Genomic DNA, 21,370 nt, shown 5'->3' with positions numbered 1-21,370 from the left:
TTCCTATTTGACCAAGTGTTTTAAAAGCGTTTGATATTTTTGACACACTTACCCCCAAATTAAAGTATTTCTTTTGACTTAAAAAGGAACTTTGAGAATTTCCAGTCTGCACTAGAACTTGTAAGAAATTTGTTCTTTCATTCTATAAAGAGAAAATATGAAATTAATTAGGGTTATTGGTGTGGAGTGGGGACTTGAGGGACTGTATAAGCCAAATCCAGAAAAGGCAGGAGATGGGAGGAGGGATGGAAGGAGGGAGGGTGGAGATAGGATAAGATGTTCTGTTGATATGGAGGAATTTTGGGAAAAACAGAGACGTCTAAGGAGATATTTATGAAGTTTGAAGCATGGTGTTTGTTGAAATTCATAACTCATGGAATTTGAAATAAAATCCACTTCAATCAGTATGTTGTCAGGAGGGCTCTGTCTGAAGAACAAAATGTGTCCTCAATGTGCCTTAAAGATAATTGAAGGAAAAACTGAGGCTCTTTTAGAAATCACTCCTTCCACGGCATCATTTTTTAATTTTAAAATCAACCAGTACTATTGTGAAACCCTTAGAAAACTGTGGGGATCCTGCTCTCAGAGGATGAATCAGCAATTTCCACAGATTGTGAAACTCCTGGCTAGAAACTCCTGGCCTAGTCCACAGAGTTATAAAGAGAAAATTATTAACTTATTTGGCTGATATGGTTAATATATAACCAAGTTAAAAACCTGTATCTAAAATTGCTTTAAGCTCCCCCACGAATGTGTTACACCCATAACAAGAAGTCAAGAGGAAGGGCCAGGTCTGGTCAGTGGGGGAGGTAGATATCTTCTCTGATATTGTCTTGGTTCTTCCTTATTCTGTGCGTTGGCATCATCCTTGGGCTGAGTGAAGACAGTGTAGCAATTTCAGTCATCACATCTCAACAGGACATATCCATTCAAAGGAGAGGGGCCACTTGTTTTAAGAAGTGAGGTAAGCTCTCTTACAACCCCACCCCAGCACAGTTCGTGTCATTTGCTATTGGTCAGGATTGGGTCACAGTCCTCTTCCCAAGGTGACTACATGTGCACATGTCAAGGGCAATGGATTTAACATGAGTTACCTAAACAAACCATTTTGAGTACAGTGGGTGTTGGGAAAGCAAAAACATTGACTACTGCAATAACAGGCAGATCCTGATGTTCTTTAGATTAGATATTTCAGACCTTGACCAGACTTAGAACTGCTTGGTTAGCCATTAAAACATAAAGATACTTTTGATTTGCTACAGTCAAACAAATAAGAATCTCCAGTAGGTGTGGGGACTTAGCTTCAGATAAAAGGGTCCATATTAATAAAAGCAGAGTCATTGTCTTTCTTGTAGAAACATTTGTTCTGTAGGACTGGTACAAGGACACACTAAGAGGTAGAAAAGCCGAGACCTCACCTAGCAGCAAATCTGTTTAAAGCAGAAATGTGGAAAGAATGAGTGGAGTCTGATTTAATTTCAATTTAATTTATTATTTAAACTAGTTTGAATGTGTAAACTTCTATGGGAGCTGAAAGGATGAAAATGGAGAAAAACAGACTCCATAACTACAATTCATGATGGATCAAGAACCTGATGGATTACGGTGTATTAGAACCTGCAGAGTAAGAGAATTGACTGGAGTGGGATGTGTTAAAGTTAAGGTTTCAGACATGAAGCAATTCTAAGAAGTAAACATGGGAGTAGTTACCTCAGTAACACAAACATGCACTATATTCAAACTGTTGAAAAACAAAGACAGCAGACTATCTTGAAGCAGCAAAGGAAACATGAGTCATCAGGTACAAGTGATCCTGGATAAAACTATCAACACCTTTCTCATCAGAAACCATGGAGGACATAAGCCAGTGGGATGATATGTCTAAAGTGCGGAAAGAAAAAATAACTGTATATTAAGAAATCTATATCAGATAAAAATGTCCTTCAAAAATGAGGGAGTAATTAGATAGTCTTAGACAAACAAAGGCTGAAAGAATTCATTACCATGAGAACTGCCATACAGGAAATGTAAAAGGAGTCTTTCAGATTCAAATGAAAGGACACTAGACAGCTCAAAGCCATCTGAAGACATAGAAAGACCTCCAGTAAAGGTAAATATATGGGCAGATATAAAATCATGTACTTTTGTAATTTTGGTTTATAATTCTATTTCTTCATTTGTATAATATTTAAAAGATGAATACATGAAAATAATTTCTCTATATTAATATGTACACAATGTATAAAGATGAAATTGGTGACATCAGTAACATTAACAGGGAGAAGGGAACAGAGCTTTATAGGAATAAAGTTTTTTTATGGCATTGCAGTTAAATTGGTATCAATTCAAAATAGATTATTAGGGACCAGCCCTGTGGCTGAGTGGTTAAGTTCACATGCTCTGCTTTGGCGGCCCAGGGTTTCACCAGTTTGTATCCTGGGCCCGGACATGGCACTGCTAATTAGGCCATTCTGAGGTGTTGTCCCACATGCCACATCTAGAAAGACCCATAACTAAAATATACAACTATGCACTGGGGGGATTTGGGGAGAAAAAGCAAAGTAGATTGGCAACAGTTGGTAGCTCAGGTGCCAATCTTTAAAAAAAATAGATTATTATAACTTTACAATATTATCTGTAATCCCCATTTTCACCATAAAAAATTACAATACCATATGCACAATTGAGAATGTAAAGGACATCAATATATGTGTCTACCAAAAAATATCTAAACACAAATGAAGGAAGTATAGAAGAAATAAAGGTGCTAAGTTGTATACAAAAATACATATATATTTCCTGATTACTAATTCCTTTAAGTGTGAATAAACTCCACCAAACAAAAGATACAGATTGGTAGAATGGATTAAAAAAACAGGATCAAGTCTATGCTGTCTATGAGAGTCTTGCTGTGCATCTAAGGATACAAATAGTTTGAAAGCATAAGATGCTAAAAGATATTCTATATATATAGCAACCAAAAGAGAGCTTGTGTGCTGACCCAGTAACAGATAAAAAAATGAAGACAAAAACTGTGACAAGCAATAAAAAAGGGTATTATATTTAGATAAAAGAGTCAATCCACCAAGAATATAGAATAACTGTAAACATGTAAGCACCAAACATCAGAATTCCACAATATTGAAATTCACATTGACAGAATTAAATGGGAGAAATAGACAACACCACAAAACTAGTTTGGAACTTGAAGACCCTGCTTTCAATCATGGATTAGAAAAAGACAGAAGATCAATAAGGAAAGAGAAAGGAGACTACTGGGACAATTGTATGCCAACAAATTGAGAAGTTCTGAAGAAATTCTAAATTCCAAGAAACACATAAATAAAAGAATGAATCCTGAAGGAATATGAAAACTGAGTAGACATATAACTATTAAGGACATTGAATCAGTAATTAAAAAATGAAATAAAGACAATCCCAGGATCAGATTACTTCACTAGCGAATTCTACTAAGACTTTAAGGCAGAATTAACAACAATCATTCTTGACTCTTGCAAAAAACTGAAGAGGAGAGAACACTTCCTAACTCATTCCATGAGTTTCACATTACCTTGGTACTAAGCCAGACAAAGATGCTATGAGAAATCAACTGAAGACAGGTCTTCCATATAGTTTGAGAACAGAAATTCTCAAAAAAAAAAGAAAACTAGAAAACTGAATTCAAGAGCATGCTAAGATTTTACACCATGACCCAGTAGGATTCACTCCTGAAATGCAAGCATTGTTCAACATGAAAAAATTAGTATATGTAATACACCATCTTAACAGGATGAAGGAAAAACCATATGATTATCTCAGTTTATGCGGAAACAGCAGTTGACAAAACTCAACACCCTTTTGTGATCAAAAACACAAAAACATACAGACAGAGAAAATTCTTCCTCAACATAACAATGCCCATATAAATAAAACCTACAACTAACAGTAAGCTGGATGTTGAAAGACTGAAAACATTTCCCCTTAATATTAATAATGGGAAACACTTGCCTGCTTTTGACACTCAAAATCAACATTGTATTAGAAGTTGTAGTTATAGAAATAAGACAACAAGAAATAATGTCACCTAAAATGGGAAGGAAGAAATAAAATTATCTCTGTTCTAAAATGATATCATCTTATATATAGAAAACCCTAAAGATCAAACAACAAAATTTGGAACTAACAAAGAATTTCAACAAAGGTGCAAATTACAAAATCAACACAATCAATGACATTTCTTTTATTTATTTATTTATTTATTTATTTATTTATTTATTTATTTAGGATATTCATGGATGGGGAAAGAGCCAGGACTTTTTTTTTTTAAAGATTGGCACCTGAGCTAACAACTGTTGCCAATCCTTTTTTTTTATTGCTTTTTCTCCCCAAATTCCCCCAGTATATAGTTGTATATTTCAGTTGTGGGTCTTTCTAGTTGTGGCATTTCAGATGCCACCTCAACATGGCCTGACGAGCGGTGCAACGTCCACTCCCAGGATATGAACCAGCGAAACCCCGGGACACCAAAGAGGAGCATAGGAACTTAACGACTTGGCCACTGGACCAGCCCTTCAATGACATTTCTATACACTAACAATGAACAATATTAGAGGGAAATTAAAAAAGAAAATTCCATTTACTACAGCATGAAAAGGAATAAGATACTTAGGGATAACTCAACCAAGGAGGCAAAAGGCTTGTGTAATCAAAATTTCAAACTTAAATTATGGATGAAAATTTATGAAAATACAATCACGTGCATAAATGAAAGATTTAATATCAGGCTGACAATACTAAATAAAGAGATTTACACATCCAGTGGATTCGTTATATATATATCCCAACATCCAGGTGTAGCGCCTCTCTTCTCACAATGGATCTCCTGTACCCACATGTAGTGACCCTACTGAGAGCCACAAGGATAGAAGTTCCAAGGATCATTCACAATCCCTGAGGAGGTTGTCCAGAATGGGGTGACCCCAGTGACTACCTCAAATTGGGGAAGTCCAGGATTTGCCTCATGATCTGAATTTTAGGGACCACAAATTGATGACACTGAGATCAAGGATATACTGGTTGGTATTCCACAGCCTGGCCTTCCCTGCTCCCTATCTGATTTGACATGTTATTTGAATTTCACCTGCTGAATTTTCTTCTGAAGTCAGCCATCTAATTATTCAACTCCCCTGCCATCCGTGAACCTCAAGTGAAATATGATGGAGCCAAGTAGCTTGCTAATAATCCAACAACTAAGGTAAGAACCTGGGAGTGATTCATTCTTTATCTTTAGGAGACCATCTTCTGAATGTAACTTCCAATCTATCAGGGTTTTATTTGTCCATTCAGAATTTCTTCCAGGTCTTCTGTTGATCACCTTTAAAATGTAAGAAGCTTCTCCCAAAGTTAGGCCTACTTTGAGTAAGCATGAAACTATGAATTTAAACAGGAGAATTTACAGCAACAGGCATGAAGCTTGTCCAAATATGGGCTATCATGGTGCTGTCTATTTAGTTTACACCTAGCTGTCCAGCTTCAGTTTGTAGGGCTTCAGTGAAAAGAATTATCCCAGTTCTCAAGGATTCCAAGTGCAAAGGATGGAAAAAATTGAAAACATACATTTGGACCAGTTATTTGAGGAAACTATAGGAATTCAGAATTTGTTCTAGTTTAGATAGAAAACATAACCTGACAGACAATTAACGCAATCAGAATCCAACATTAACAAATATGAATTGTACTTTCTATTGAGACAAAATTTTTCTCTCTAAAATTACTCTCAGTTTTGCCAAAAATAGCCAAATTAAGACTCATTGGTTTATCAAATAAGTCTAGTTTCAATAAAGTTGTCTCAATTATTTACATATTTATAGCAAGATTAGCAATTGATCCTATATGTTCTTTTAAATCTGCATTGCTAGAACTTTTTAAAGGAATCTCAGATTCAACTTTAAAGGCTTCTGGAGGCCAGGGAAGACAAGCCAAGGACTTGTCATCAGACTCTGTCTGCAATACCTACAGATTTGGGTGAATTCCTCTCTTTTCGAGGTCTTCAACTTATCCTGAGGCTCTTGCTCCTGCCAGCGAAATGATCTTCTTTATTCACCCGATTTGGTTGCTGTGAACTCTGTAAACAAGGTATGAGGCCAATATTTTCAGGTGGTTTCATTTGTTCCATAAAGTCAATCCTTGTTCCTTAAAGCCGTATGGTCATATCCTAACCTAAGTATGGTTCTCTCATATGACATCCCAGTCAAAGCCTTGGCAATACAAGTAGTGTTTCCAATGGTATCCTGCTATAAGTTGAAAAGTTTATTATTGAACTCACACAAATAACTATATTGCCATGGTAATAAGAACACTCATCTAGAATTTCCAAATTATAGAGGGATGCAGTAGGGAGAAGAACAAAAATGCTTCAATTCTGCTTACAAATTGCCATAAGTTGTAGTAGCTTAAGATAAAACAGAAAAGGTTTCCTCAAACCTGGAAAAACACAATATTAAAAATTCAGAAATATTTTAAATGAAATGTAATAAAAATTAAAATCAACCTCATCGATTTAATTAATCCTATGTAATCAATGTGTCATATTTTGTTAGTAGTTTTATAAAACCATCAGTTTCTCCATTACAGTTCTATAATTTCTTACCTTACTCAGTTTTGTAATCTGAAAGTTTATCAGAAACCTGTATTTTAAAGACAAGTATTCCAGTGATTTCCACGAGTCTCTCTGAAGATGAAATGTGTTTGCAAAACCACCAAGTGAATAACTGTTTGTAAATAACACTTAAAAATGGCAATTGGCAAAGACACATGCCTATTTCTGTGATATGCAGCACAGTGAGAAAATAATTAGAATTGTGAGTAAAAACTTGGACTGATTAGAAATTTTGGAATGTTATAGAGTTTAAAAAACATTTATTAGGGGCTGTCTGGGTGGCGAAGTGATTAAGTTACGTTCCTCTTTGGTGGCCCGGTGTTCGCCAGTTTGGATCCTGGGTACAAACATGGCAGCACTTGGCAAGCCATGCTGTGGCAGGCGTCCCACATATAAAGGAGAGGAAGATGGGCACAGATGTTAGCTCAGGGCCAGTCTTCTTCAGAAAAAAGAGGAGGATTGGCAGCAGATGTTAGCTCAGTGCTAATCTTCCTCAAAAAAAATTATTAATAACATTTACTCACACAATATAACATGAGGTTTATCATCATCTGTTGGACAATGCTTCCCATGTAATTTAATATACCAAATAAACCTAATTAATTTAATATTTTTCTCTTCATAGAATGACAGAACAAATTATTTGAGAAGTCCCAGGGCCAATTCATAATTCTCAAAGTTCCTTTTAAGTCAAAAGAAAGACTTTAATTCTGCAGGAAGTTTGTCAAAAATATCAAAAAGTTTCAAAACACTTGATCAAATAGGAGACAATCCTTAGTTATCCATTCAATCAAAGTGACAATGAAAATAGTAAAAAAAACTTAGTAGAGTGACCTCAGTCTTTTTGACCATAGGAAGTTACTTTAACTAAAGATAGATTTCTGTCTTTTCCGGAGACTTACTCAAAAATAAAAACGTTTTATAACCTCCTTATCAAGAGCACACCAATAATTTAAGAAAATTAATCTTTCAAGACAGAGAAAGACAAATTCTAATTTTACACCAGCTTACTTTTGAAATTGAAACTTACTTAATTAAATTCATTTAAATCTTAGCTAACTTGATCATGCTTATAACTCCTCAGGGTTTTACTTCCACAAGCCTTCTGTCAATTTTTATATTCAGAATTTATCGCATGCTTTCTTTCCTAGAAATTTAGGAAAAATTTATGTTTCTTAACAAAACAATGAAAGTATCTCTTTGTTTTATATCTACTTTACTGAAAATATACATTTTCGTTTCCATGTATACCGACTTTCTTGAAATACATGCTTTCTCAAAGAAAATTTCTCAGCATATACAAAACCTTTATCAAGAAACCCAAGCATTTTTCAGTTACTCTGAAAAAAGAAGCCAAAATAGAGAAATCTATTCTCAGTGATCAATATTTAATATTTTATCTTATTTGGAGAATGATCCAGATATTCAATGAAATTTCATCATTTAATTTAGCTTAGCAAAACTCTAAAGTTTTAATTTACCAAAAGAATTTTGGAAGCTATTTTTAAGCAAATATACCATAAAACATAAATGTTATACTTAAAAGAATTAGCCCATTTTTATCCATCTAAATTATTTGTTTCCAACAATTACATTTTGATTACTGACAAAAACTTCATGTGACATTGAAGCAATTAGCCATCATCTTAAGTTGTTTTAAGTACACAGCCAGTAACACACAATTATTTCTAAAAAGTTCTCCCAGAAGCTTTTATCATTTCCCCATCTATTTAGTTTAACTGTTCCCAACAATTATATTTAGATTTACTACAAAAATTTCATAAGACATCAAAGAAAATCAGCTATTATTCAAAAGTATTATTATTATTATTTCTATTATTAGTATTATTTTTGCTGTGGGAGATTTTCCCTGAGCTGACTTCTATTGTCAATCTTCCTCTTTTCTGGCTTGCGGAAGATTTGTCCTGAGCTAACATCTGTGTCAATCTTCCAGTTTTTGGTATTTGGGTTGCCACCCCATCATGGCCACTGACGAGGGGTGTAGGTCCACACCTGGGAACCAAGCCTGGGCCATTGAAATGGAGGGCACTGAACTTAGCCTCTAGGCGATTGGGCTGACCCCTGCTATGTTATTCTTTTTACTGACAAGTTTTGCAAAAGAGATAACATGTCTGTATCATATCCAATGTTTCTAACTATGAAAACATATTATTATAACCAAACCAAAAAACTTAAACAAGCTTTCATTTACCAAAGATCATTTTATATCATGTCAACTTGAAAAACATTTGGGTTGGGTTTTATTACATCTAAAATTCATTTATATAAGCACTTGCTTTGAGCCAATTAAATAGAGTTCCTTTATAAATTATACCACCTGAGGCAGGCAAATACATGTAGAGACAGATGGACACAAATAGAGATCTTTGAAATTTTAACCAGGTCTCAGACACAAAACTCAAGAATAGTTGGTTCCAAACTGTTTTTCTAGGAGATAGACTTATTCAGACGGCCAAAGATTTTTATTCAAGATTCTGTTATTTTTGCTATAAGGATCCCTTTTAGAGCTGTTTTTGAAATAATTTTGCCTTTTAAAAGCTTTTGCATATTAATCAAATACTGCAATCCATTGTGTCTGAGAGGTTTCGAATCCTCTCTTTTGAGGGTGATCCATAAGGTGGACTCATCTGAAACAAAGCTTCCCCAGAATGGACGTTATTATTGCAAATTATTTCCAAAGTTTACTTATTTTCAGTTGCTTACATTTAGGTCACGAATTTTGGGAGTGTTAATGTAGGGGAGGTCAGGGAGAGAGGACAGAGGAGCAGCAGATTTGGCTGTGTTTTGTTAGCTTTAAGGCAGCTGGTGCAGCTGACATCCTCCAATCTGGCGTGTTTTCTATTTAAGTATTTTCTTTTAAAGAGGAAGTAAGGTATTCCTGATTTCATTTGGAAGCCTCAAGAGAATAAAATAGGCTTCCCATTGGCTGTTTAATTTCTAGCCTGCTTATTCCAATTGCATATACAAACACACTGAAATTGAGTAGACTGAAATTGCACCACTTTGGCTATTTTAATGTGAGATCTCCTTTAGCATGTTTAACTAACATTGTCTGAAGAGTGGATTTATGTGCTGTTACAGTATCAGACAAAGGAAATGTTCTACAGTGAGAAAAAATGTTTATCCCTACAACATAATCTATAACACAATCAGGCAAAGGCATGGCCATCATTTCACATCAAGTTCATTTAAATATACTAAATTTTTCTTCCAAAATTTTATCTTGATTTTATCAACTCTTATCCCTCTAATCATAGTTTCCATTATGGTTCCATTAACAAGTCTTAGTTTCACAATACTGTCTGGGGGAACATTCTCAGCCAGACATAACATGCATTCACAAAAAGTGTTCAGGCAAAGTTGACATGACCCCTTCATATAATATTAGGTCAAATATGTTGATCTTTATAATCTTAGCAAGCTGAGCAACCTAGCTGTTGCCCCAAGAAACTGATGGTCATCTTTCTTATTGTGATTTCTGCTTTCTGGTATTTTAAAAATAGTTTTTTCAAAGTGGGGTGAATAGAATAGATTTCTTTGAGGTCCTTTATCTTTGGGAGACCAGTGAGGTTTCTGATGAGTCTTCCCAACCTTGGGCAGTCATTTATTAAAACCTTTGTTTTACCTCATTAATACCTGTTTTATGTATCGCAGTTTTCTTTTTAACAACTAGCTAAAGATTTCTTTCCTACTGGGATGTGTCCTGTGAATCTTCCCTTTCTGATTCCTCTTTGCTTTTCCTCCTTTCAGTGTTTATTATATTCATGCCACTGTCTTATTTCTTAAAAACCCCTTAAAATTTTTCACATTGTTTAGAAGAGTCCCTTTTTTTTTTTTCTCAGCTTCTTTTTAGTTTTTGGTAACTTAATATTTTCATTAGGATCTGTAAGAGCACGAGAGTAAACTGGGACCCTAAAATTGATCATATGGTCTTTTCCTTTTTCACAAGTTTTTAACTGAAAACCTTCCAATTTTGTAATAGGATAACCCAGAAAGCTACCACTGGGAATGGCATCTGAGTTTCCTATCATGTCATCACCCCACACATATTATACATGTTCACATTTCCACACAAGTATCAGGACAAATGGAGCTACAAATTAGTACTTTCAAGAAATCAGGTCCCCCCAACAAACTTCAGTAACCTGGGACAAAACCCCTGAAACAGAGGCAAACAAATTACATATTCACACACACACACAAGTATCAAAACAAATGGAGCCCAGAGTTAGTTGAGAGAAGTCTCTACTCCTTTCAACAAAATCATCCCCCCAATGAATCTCCAGCATCCCAAAACAAAACCCCTGAAACAGAGGCAAACAAATGAAAAGAAAAGGAAGACTCAGTCATTCTTAAGGATGTGACTCAATCAAAACAAATGGGGCACAGAGTTTTCTCTCTGAGCAAGGTACCTAGTCCTTTCAACAAAATTGGAGCCCCCCTCTGACAAAACTCCAACAACTTGGAACAAAACTCCTGAAGCAGAGGGAAACAAATGAAAGGAAAAATAACACCCAGTCAGTTTTAACAGACACTCAACAAAAGGATGCCCATTCCAGATCACAAGCAAAAACAAAGAAACAAATAAAAAAAATCTAACGCTTGTTTCCTTGCCAGAAGAAAATTAGTCTTAGATCCCGTGATGCCAGGACAGATGGAAAGTATCCGGCATAATCTGGAAGGTGAATCCCCTAGGCAGCTGTGAGACTTCTTCCCAGGAAATCAGAGTTAACCAGGGCCAGGGAGCCACAGGCAAACAGCCTTCAGACTGGATCACCAAATTGTTACTGAAGAAAAACACAGGTCTGTTTAACCATCACACAGGAGGGACAATACCTGCAATGCTAGGCTTATGGTAAGGAAAGAGGTTTATTATCAAAAGGTAGGCAAATGAGAAGGGAGTTAAAACTCAAAACTGCCTCTTTGAAGGGAAAAAAGGTAAAGGTGTTTATTTGGGGCTTTACATAGGGGTGGGGGAGCAGGATGCCTTGCTGGTTAACGCCTTCCCTCCAGCTTACATTTGGCCTTGAAGACTGAATTTCTTTTCCTGTGACTTTCTGCACTTTTCTGGTTAGTTTTCATTTTCAGCCTGCATTTCCTCTTGTGAGACTGAATCTCGTCATTTGGACAGTGATTTCCTAAGAAAGACAGCTCACTGATATGCTAAGGAGGAACAGAAAGACCTGGTTATTTCTAAACAATTTATTATACTGGACATTCACAGCTGCAGTTAGTAAAGCTAATCTAAAATTTTTGACTCTGGGGGAGATTTTAACTTCTATGTTCTTCGTTTCAGTGGTGTCTGTGCCATTGTCCCAAGGAGCTCCTTATTTTGCCAAGGTGGGAGGCAGAGGATCCATCTCCCTCTCCTTTACGGTCTCAGATGAAGGATGAGCATGGGGGAAGTCATCTTCCTGGAGTTTGGCCCTGTTCTGAAGGAGTTGTTGCTATGTAACCATGGAGACTCTGTGTCTGGGGACAGCTGCCCACATGAAAGGTCTGTTATGCATAGCAAAGAGGAATCTGAATCCTGAGGTGACTAGCTGGGGCCCAGGACTTCAGTTTTCAAGACAGCCCAGGAGGCTCAAGTATTTATTTTTCTAAGCTGTGTCCTGCAAAGTGCAAGGTGACTGCCGTTTGATTCCAAAACCCATGGGTGGCCCTAGGGCCATACCTGGTCTCTAAAATCCCACAGGCATAGTGTGTGGCAGCCAGGGCCTCAGTGGAAATTTGGAACCTGGGACCAGCGACCAGGCTTACCAGACAGCTTGTGTGTTAATCCTAAGGCCCTCTATTGCTGTTTGCCCACTGGAAGAAAGCCGGCTCTCTAGTACTTTAAGAAATTGATGTGGTAGAGATCTCAAGATGGCAGCGTAGGCACTCTGAACTCATCTCCTCCCATGAACACAACCAGGTTACGACTATTTTTGGAAAAATTACCCTGGATAGAAAACTGAAAACTGAATGAAGAGAACGCCCACAACAAGGGATATTCCTGACTAGGGTGGAAGAGGCATAAATTCCTTCTGGAAAGAAAAAAAGCCATCTTCAGGAGCAGCAGAGTTTCTCAGCCAGTCAGGTGGGAGCCACCCTGAGGTAGGCAGCCCCCCCCGGAGGAGTGAGGTCTGGAGTGGGGGACAATACTGCTATAAGCATCCTTCAGACTCACCACAACTGAGATGAATGTCTTACTAGCTGGCTTCAATAGCTAATAACTGCTGCAGGCTTACCCCCTTAAAAGCTATTGGAGGAAAGCTATAAAGACCTTGGTCTTAAAGGGGTCATGCATAAAGTCATCTTTCTCAGCAAACTAAAATCACCAGAGAGAAGGCTGACAGTCCTTTGGTGAAAAGATACTCACCTGGTGGGCTCTGGGTGCACCTCGGTGAGAGGAGAGACCTCTTTGGAGACTGAGACATTGGTGTTGACCCTTGTTGTGACCTAGTCCAGGTAGGCTGATACAGGCCCTGGTAGACACCATTGAAATTCTTCCCCTGGCCTGTTAGCCCAGGGTTCTGCCACACCCACTAGAGCACAGATTTAATCCAGTTCAGCCAGGGCAGGCAGCCTGCTCTAGGGACTAGCCTCGGCCAACAGCAACCCCTCAGGCTACTTGTTGGCCTGTTATGAACCCAGATGACCAGCTTTAGGGCAGAGTAGATGTGTTGGGGTGGCCTACTTGTGACCCTAAGACTCGGGGCTAGCCAGTGCAGCTCTTTGAGTTTTTGATAGGTTGTCTGCTATGACATTAAATGAAGCCTCTTGTGTACAGGCATGGGAGAGAGCCAAGACATGGGTAACCCTAATGGGAGGAGAAAATACACAAATGCCTGCCGAATGTGGGCTGCTGAAAGTGATTGTCCTTGTAATAAAAAATCAAATTATGCTTTTTCCATTCCAGGCCATGTCACAAGACCATTAGCAGCTTCCCATGAATAAATGAAAACAGGAAACTCAGGCCTGTCTTTGAGGTATCTTAGGAGGGCCAAATGGAGACCTTTCAATCCTGCAGAGCCCTCTGTCCCATGCTGGTCAGCAATGTGCTAGAGGCAGGTGGAATGATGCCACTTGCCTGTGAGCTCCATTCTATATTATGGTGTCACTGCCACTGTCCAAAAGGGCTCCTCATTTTGACAAGGGGGCTAGTAGAGGGGGTGCCTCCACGTTCCCCATGGTCACAGGTGAGCAGCTGAGAGTGAGTGTAGGCATCCTCCATGAGATTGGGACTGTCCTGAAAGAGCTATTGTCATTTAAACAAGGAGGCTCCTAGTCTGGACTCAGTGGCCTATGTGAAGTGTCTCTTACTAATGGACGAGAGGAATCTGAGTCCTCAGACCATTGAATGGGGCTCAGGACCTCAGTCTTCAGGAGCCCAGTAGGCTCAAGTATCTGTTTTTCTAAGCTGTCTCCTACAAGGCACCTTGTGGCAGCTCTTTAGTCACAAAACCCATGGGCGCCCCTTAAGGTCCAGCTTGGTCTATAAACTCCAGGTAATACGTGGCAACCAGGGCATCACTGGAAAGTCACAACCTGGGACCACAGCCAGGCCTGCATACAGCTCATATGTTAATACAAAGGCGTCCTCTTATTGTCCCAGGAACAATGCAGTCTCCCCAGTAATTTGAGAAATAAGTGTGGTAAAATCGACAAGAAGGATGTGTGTTGTCTCTGAAGGGAAACAAGCCAAGGAAGTGGCATCTGAACAAAACAGGTGACTGTTTTCATGTTCAAGGTGGCCTAAGCAACAAAATTTGCTTGGTGGTCTCAGGAATTGTTCACCCTTCAGAAGACCACATTACATTAACCAAGACCCTTGAATCTTGTGAGTGGCAATGGCACAGCCTCTGTTTTGCAAATGACTTGTGAGAGATTTAAGATCTTGGGTCACCTGTTCTAAAGCAGGGCCCACAAAAATGACCAAATGTGGTCACATAATGTGGATCACATAATGACCAAATGTGGTGATTTAACTGTTTCAGCCCTAGGGGCAGAGGTTGTGTGACATGACAGGCTACTGAAGTAGCCACAGCAGGATGTGAAAATGTCCATTGAATGCCTTCGTAAATGAGGGCAAACTAGATACAGATATGGAGAAAACATGGTAGTCAAATCGATGCCAGCAAGGTAGTCACCTGGAGTCCTTTGGACGTCTTGATGACTTCAACAGTAATTGGCAAGACAGCCACATGTAAGTTACAAAGTCAGCTGTGAGTCACCAAACCATTGTATCTGCCTTTAAAAATGGCCACAGGAGGTTATTAAATGGAGAATTAATGTTTGAATTATAAGATTTCCAGCAAAGTGACCTTTAATAAAGGAGTATTTTTCCTGTTCACCTTCTCTCAGATGTCACTGGAGAATATTAATGAATTTTCCTTGAGGACATAATTCCAAAATCCCCCATTTTGTGTGTTCCAGTGGCAATGCCAGAGATTTGATCTTATTACGGGTGAGTACACAACATCTGAAAGTGTCCATGAGTTCTGAGGGGAACACAAAAGTGACCTGTGAGAGGAAAACAAAGCCTGTGGACTGCCATTATCTTCTGGTTAGAACAAGACAGCCAGCAAAGGAAGGAGTGAGGGAGCATGCAGTTGCCTTCCCACGTATTTTTATTGATTTGAAAGTTCTCGAAAGAAGACAAATTCTAAGCCTGAAGTGACTGAATCACTGAATTTGCTCGTTAAATCTGAATTGGCCTGATTCAGCTTCCCACTATGGAGCAGAAGTGGAGGCTCATGAAAGAAAGCCAAGAAGAAGGAGTCAAAAGTGGTAGCCATGAATAAAAGGCATGGAATTAAAGTTTGTAAGCAGTTATATGAAGAGTGCAGCCTAAATACTTGTAAATGTGGCTTAACAACTGAATGCAAATATCAAAAATGTTTATAGTCAAAATAATTTTAACTGGGTAAAAAATACTGAGCAATCTGTTGTACATGGAAGTCATCAAAAGATAACATTGTCAATGGCTTTGCTAGATAAAGAGAAGTCAAGTAGGTTCTAAAAACAATGACTAACTTAAATAAAAATTCATAGCTGCTGTGTGTAGTCTCCTGTCTGTTGCGTCTATTGAGGCTTTCCTCTTTTTATTCAAATAATTCATTTTTTATATACTAATATTTTAATTACTTATTTCTCCCATCTGTCTTTTCTTATTTATTTAGTTTCCTTGGCTTTTCATAAATACTTGTCCCTGCTTAATTCCTTTGAGAGTGCTAAGCAGATTATTTTCTGGTCATGCTTAAATTACTCATTTGTTTTTTCTTCTTGTGTGATTTTTTTTCCTATTTTTTGGTTCTCTTGGTTCTTTTTCATGGTTGTAGATTTCCTTCTCTGATTCATTACACTTGATTTGAGAAGCAGTCTTGTTCCTGCTTGTCTTGGAGTTGTGTGGTAACTCTCGTGGTCCCAGGTCTTGGGTTAAGATTCAGGGTGATTGCACTCTTCCTTCTGAAAATCGTTTCCTGACATTGATTTGAAACCGACCAATATTTGTATAACTCTTTGGCCTTTTACTTGGAGCATCTTGGCTGAATCTCTGTAAGAGATTCCATGATTTCTCAATTCCTTTGTGTTTGGGCCTGCAATTGCCATGACTTCTTCTGGCAAGGACTATTTTTGACAGCTTCAATTCCACAGAATGCAGTGCAGAAATTAATGACCAGCTGGGGATTTTTCCTAGGTGGCTCAGATCTATAACTGCAAGGCTATTCTTGAAGCCTACCCTGGACATAGGGGCCATTCACAGACCATGCCATCTCAGGCTTCATCTCTGAACCTTCCCATAGGACGAGGGAATAGCTGCTCTTTACCTTGGTGCCACTGCACCTTATTATTCTGGGCAGGCTATGAAAGAATTTTGGCATCTATAAATTCTGTGCAGGCAGAAAATGTCTAGCCTAGGAGAGCTTCCACAAGTCTGCAGAGATAACCAGGTCAACTCACAGAGGTGGATGGTTCCTTGAGGTCTGATTCCACTTTCCTTATGAAGAAAGTGCTCCTTTGGAAACAAGTTTCTACGAAATGACTCCATACGATCTCATGTGATTACGGCTGCTAACCTAGTTCACTAAGACGTCGCTGATTACCAGAGAATGACCTCACCTCCTGTTCCAGTTCATCTTCACAGACCTCAGAGTTATCAGAAACACCATCATCTTGACTACATGAATATCAGATCCTTTCACAGTTGTGTCTTAAGACAGTCGCAAAATCTGACTCTTAGCAGGTGCTCAAAAACTTTTTCGATTAACAGGAATACACTGTTACAATAAAAATTGGACTACACATTTTTTATTTTTATTAATAGACTTTACTTTTTAGAATACAATTGTATTTACAGAAAAAATGTTTTTAAAGTACAGAGAGCTGCCGTTCAGTCTCTGTTCTCCTCCCCACTCATGCCCCCATTTCCCCTATTATTAGTATCTTGTGTTACTGTGGGACATTTATGATAACTAATGAGATAAGACTTACACAGTATTATTAGCTAAGGTCTATGGTTTACATTAGGGTTTCTCTGTTTTGTACAGCTCTGTGAATACTGAAAAATGCAAACTGACATGTATCTACCCTTAGTGTCTACATACTGAACGGGTTTATCATCTTAAAAACCTCTATGCTCCTCTTAACTATCCTTTCCTTTCCCTCTTCCTCTAAACTCTTGGCAACCTTGATCATTGTATTGTCTTTATAGTTTTGCTAGTTTCAAAATGGCATACAGTTGAAATCTTATGGTATGTAACCTTTTAAGATTTGCTTATTTCTCTTAGTAATACTCATTTAAGTTTCCTCCATGTCTTTTCATGTCTTGTTAGTTCCTTTATGCTTATCACTGAATAAAATTCTACTGTATTGATACAATTATGTGTCTATATCCAATGAACTGCTATACAAAATTTGACAATTACTAAAAATTGCTATGAACATCTGTGTAAAATTTTTTGTGTGGACACAAGATTGTAAGTCTTTTGGTTAAATGTCAAGGAGCACAGTTGCTGGAGTATATGGTAGAAGTATGTTTGACATTGAAAGAAACTGCCAAACTATCTTCCAAAATGGCTGTCCCATTTTGCTTTCCCACCAGCAAGGAAAGACTGTTGCTGTAGATTCACATCCTTTCCGGTATTTGGTGTTGTCACTGTTTTGGATTTTGGCAATTCTCACAGATGTGTAGCAGTATCTCATTTTTAAAAATTTTCAATTCACTAACGACATATGATGTTGAGAAATTTTTCATATGTTTACTTGTCATCTATGTATCGTCTTTGGTGAACTGTCAGTTCAGATCTTTTGCTCGTTGATAAATTGAGTTTTTGTTTTATTACTATGGAATTTTAAGTGTTCTTTGTATATTTTGGGTACTGATACTTTATCAGTTAGAGTTTTGGAAGTATTTTCTCATAGACAGTGTATGGTCTTTTAATTCTCTTTATGGTGTCTTTCACACAGCAGAATTTTTAAGTTATTTTAATGAAGTCTAGCAATTTATTTCCCACATGGATTGGACTTTTCGTGTTGTATCTAAAAAGTCAAGACCATTCCCAAGGTACTCTAGATTACCCCCTACATTATCTTGTAGAGTGTTGTAGTTTTGTGTTCTACATTTAGATCTATCATTCACTTTGACTTAAGTTTTGTGAAAGGTGTAAGGTCTGAGTCTCGATTCAGTTTTTGTATGTGGATGTCTAGTTGTTCCAACACCATTTGTTGAAAAGACTAATCTTTCTCCTTTGAGTTGTCATTCTTTTCTATCAAAGATCAGTTAACTATATTTTAGTGGGTCTATATGTGGGCTCCCTATTCAGTCCATTGATCAATGTGTCTGTACTTTCACCTATACAACACTGTCTTGATTGCTGTACGTTTCCAGTAAGCCTTGAAGTTGAGTAATGTCAGTCCACTAACTTTCTTGTTCTCCAGCTTCCATTAAGCCACGATTCTCTGTATCCAACTGTCTGTATAATTTTGGGGTCTGCAATTTTCTTTGTGGCTTCGATTTTCTGGTAGATCTAAGGAGAGTTGTTGATTCTTAGTTTGTCGTTTTTTGCCTTATGAGGAAGGAAGTGTTGATTTCCAAGGTCTTTATCTATGTGACTAAAACCCAGAAGTCTAGCTTTTTCAATATTATTAAAGTTTGGCCCTATTTTTTGAACATTTCTGAATTAGTTAGACAATATATTTTCTTTGGCCTTAGCATCTTCTCCTTACATTTTTCCTGCCTGAATCAGGCCTAGGGAGTTTACTTGGCTACCTTTGCCATCTACATTGATCCTCCCAGGGGAGCAACTCTTTAAGACGCATTTTAATAAATTAACTGAAAAAAATGTCAAGGATCCCTTATAAAAAATTTAAATCTTAGAAGATTCAATCCTGATAATTATGCACTATGTCTTAATAATATAAGGGTATGCTGTAGTCATACAAATGTGAACTACAATCTGAGAACACCCCAGCAAGCTCATTACTGTTTCCTGGGCACACATGGCAGCCTAGTCCTGACTTTCAGGTCTGGCCATTCCACAGAATACTGTGGAAAATTCCTTTTCATGTACAGGAGAAAAGTAGCAGAGAGGCATTTTCCAAATTTTCCCAAAAAGGTATGTGCTCGAATCTCTTCTCCTAAAAATTATGTACGTCTGAGTCCTAATGACCTTCCAGGCTGGTTCCCCTCCAACATCCTGGGCCAACTCTGCCACAGGAATACTTAATTCTGGGATTTTCTGGAGCATTTATCCCCCGTGCTGCTGAAAGACAGCCTACGTATTGCTGATCATCCTTGCAATATATGCCTAACCATACAGACCACATGGAATATGTCCTCTCATTCCTCAAAGGCTAAAGGAACACTGACTGATAAATACCTGCTAACTACTACTTCCCTAGACACTGAAAACTCATCCATCTTGTTCCAGAAATATCTATAAAATTGTCTTTATTGTATCCCCTCCCACTTCTTACACCAGAAGATCCAGGCAAACCAGTTTTTGGCTCTAAGAGTCAGAAGGAAATAAAATATTCAACAGAGACAGGAGTAGGTAAAACAATTTAGGGGTAAAAATCTTTAATTTTTACAGAAAGTGACAAATATGGAGTGCCTTTCCTTACTGACCTAAGCACATAAGTCTAGCTGAGTATGAGTGCTAAGCAGCATGGATGGAACCCATGCAGATGTGTGTGATCACCAACATCCGAGACAGTTCCCACCTCAATATCCACATGCAGAGCTTCTGGTAGAAGTCAGGACAAAGGCCTCCATATTAATATTCATCAGAAAATGGATACTCAGGGTGGTCAGCAAAACTAAAATGAGAAAAACAAGGCATATATGGGGTCAATGACTCTGTTCCAATGGTGGTAGAGAAGTGATTTCTATGAAGCTGTCATTGAGGTAAAGTCAAACATTTTATTTCCTGACCAGGTGTAGAGTCTGCCTTTCTTTCTTTCACAAACATGACTTTATAATAATATTTAAATAATAATAATTAAATTATTCAAATAATATTCCTTGCCCTGTACTTAATACACAGAATACGCAAAGTCAAATAATCAAATATTTTCCTCTCCTTAGCTACATATGTCAATAAAGCAACAAGATAGTCTCTCCTTTCTCATTTCAAATCTTCAGTGGAAGAAAAAGACATGTCCAGCCACTTGCTCAGCACTAATACTTTATGGTGATACAGTTTACTGAATGCAATTTCACTTCGATTTTTTTTTCAGAGTTTTTTTTTATTAAGATTATGATAGTTAACAACCTTGTGAAATTACAGTTGTACATTATTATTAGTCATGTTGTAGGTACACCACTTCACCCTTAGTGCCCTCCCCCCACCCTCCCTTTCCCCTGGTAAGCACCGATCAGTTCTCTTTGTCTATACGTTAACTACCACCTACGAGTGGAGTCATACAGAGTTCGTCTTTCTCTGTCTGGCTTATTTCACTCAACATAATACCCTCAAGGTCTATCCATGTTGTTGTGAATGGGACGACTTTGTCCTTTTTTATGGCTGAGTAGTATTCCATTGTATATATATACCATATCTTCTTTATCCAATCATCAGTTGCTGGGCACTTAGGTTGGTTCCATGTCTTGGCTCTTGTGAATAATGCTGCGATGAACATAGGGGTGCATGGGACTTTTGGAATTACTGATTTCAGGTTCTTAGGATATATATCCAGTAGTGGGATGGCTGGGTCATAAGGTATTTCTATTTTTAACTTTTTTTAGAAATCTCCATACTGTTTTCCATAGTGGCTGCACCAGTTTGCATTCCCACCAATAGTGTGTGAGGGTTCCTTTTTCTCCACAGCCTCTCCAACATTTGTCACTCTTGGTTTTGGATATTTTTGCCATTCTAAAAGGTGTAAAGTGATATCTTAGTGTAGTTTTGATTTGCATTTCCCTGATGATTAGTGATGATGAGCATCTTTTCATGTGTCTATTGGCCATCTGTATATCTTCTTTGGAGAAATGTCCATGTCCCCTGCCCATTTTTTGATTGAATTGTTTGATTTTTTTGTTGTTGAGCTGTGTGAGTTCTTTATATATTATGGAGATTAACCCTTTGTCGGATAAATAACTTCTAAATATTTTTTTTCCCAACTAGTGGGCTCTTTTTGGTTTCAATCCTGTTTTCCCTTGCCTTGAAGAAGCTCTTTAGTCTGATGAAGTCCCATTTGTTTATTCTT

At 37.7% G+C, this 21,370-nt stretch overlaps 1 protein-coding gene and 1 long non-coding RNA gene across 4 annotated transcripts in view; one reads left to right on the top strand and one right to left on the bottom strand.

The window, feature by feature from the left end:
- Positions 1-11,420: 11,420 nt before the first annotated feature.
- LOC139042514 (uncharacterized) lies at positions 11,421-15,721 on the top strand. Its single transcript, XR_011499299.1, has 3 exons — positions 11,421-11,534; positions 11,976-12,775; positions 15,098-15,721. It is a non-coding gene; the product is annotated as an uncharacterized lncRNA (long non-coding RNA).
- Positions 15,722-19,713: 3,992 nt separating this feature from the next.
- LOC106827241 (aldo-keto reductase family 1 member C23-like) overlaps positions 19,714-21,370 on the bottom strand; it is a 28,534-nt gene continuing 26,877 nt past the window's right edge. For all 3 annotated transcript variants that reach the window (XM_044762379.2, XM_044762380.2, XM_044762381.2), the window contains exon 10: positions 19,714-19,981. In XM_044762379.2, the coding sequence (XP_044618314.2) occupies positions 19,939-19,981 (43 nt within the window). In that variant the 3' untranslated portion in view covers positions 19,714-19,938. The remainder of the gene's footprint in view (positions 19,982-21,370) is intronic.

Source organism: Equus asinus, chromosome 29 (genome assembly GCF_041296235.1).
Source record: "Equus asinus isolate D_3611 breed Donkey chromosome 29, EquAss-T2T_v2, whole genome shotgun sequence".
NCBI lineage: Eukaryota > Metazoa > Chordata > Mammalia > Perissodactyla > Equidae > Equus > Equus asinus.
This window is presented reverse-complemented; position numbering and strand designations above follow the sequence as displayed.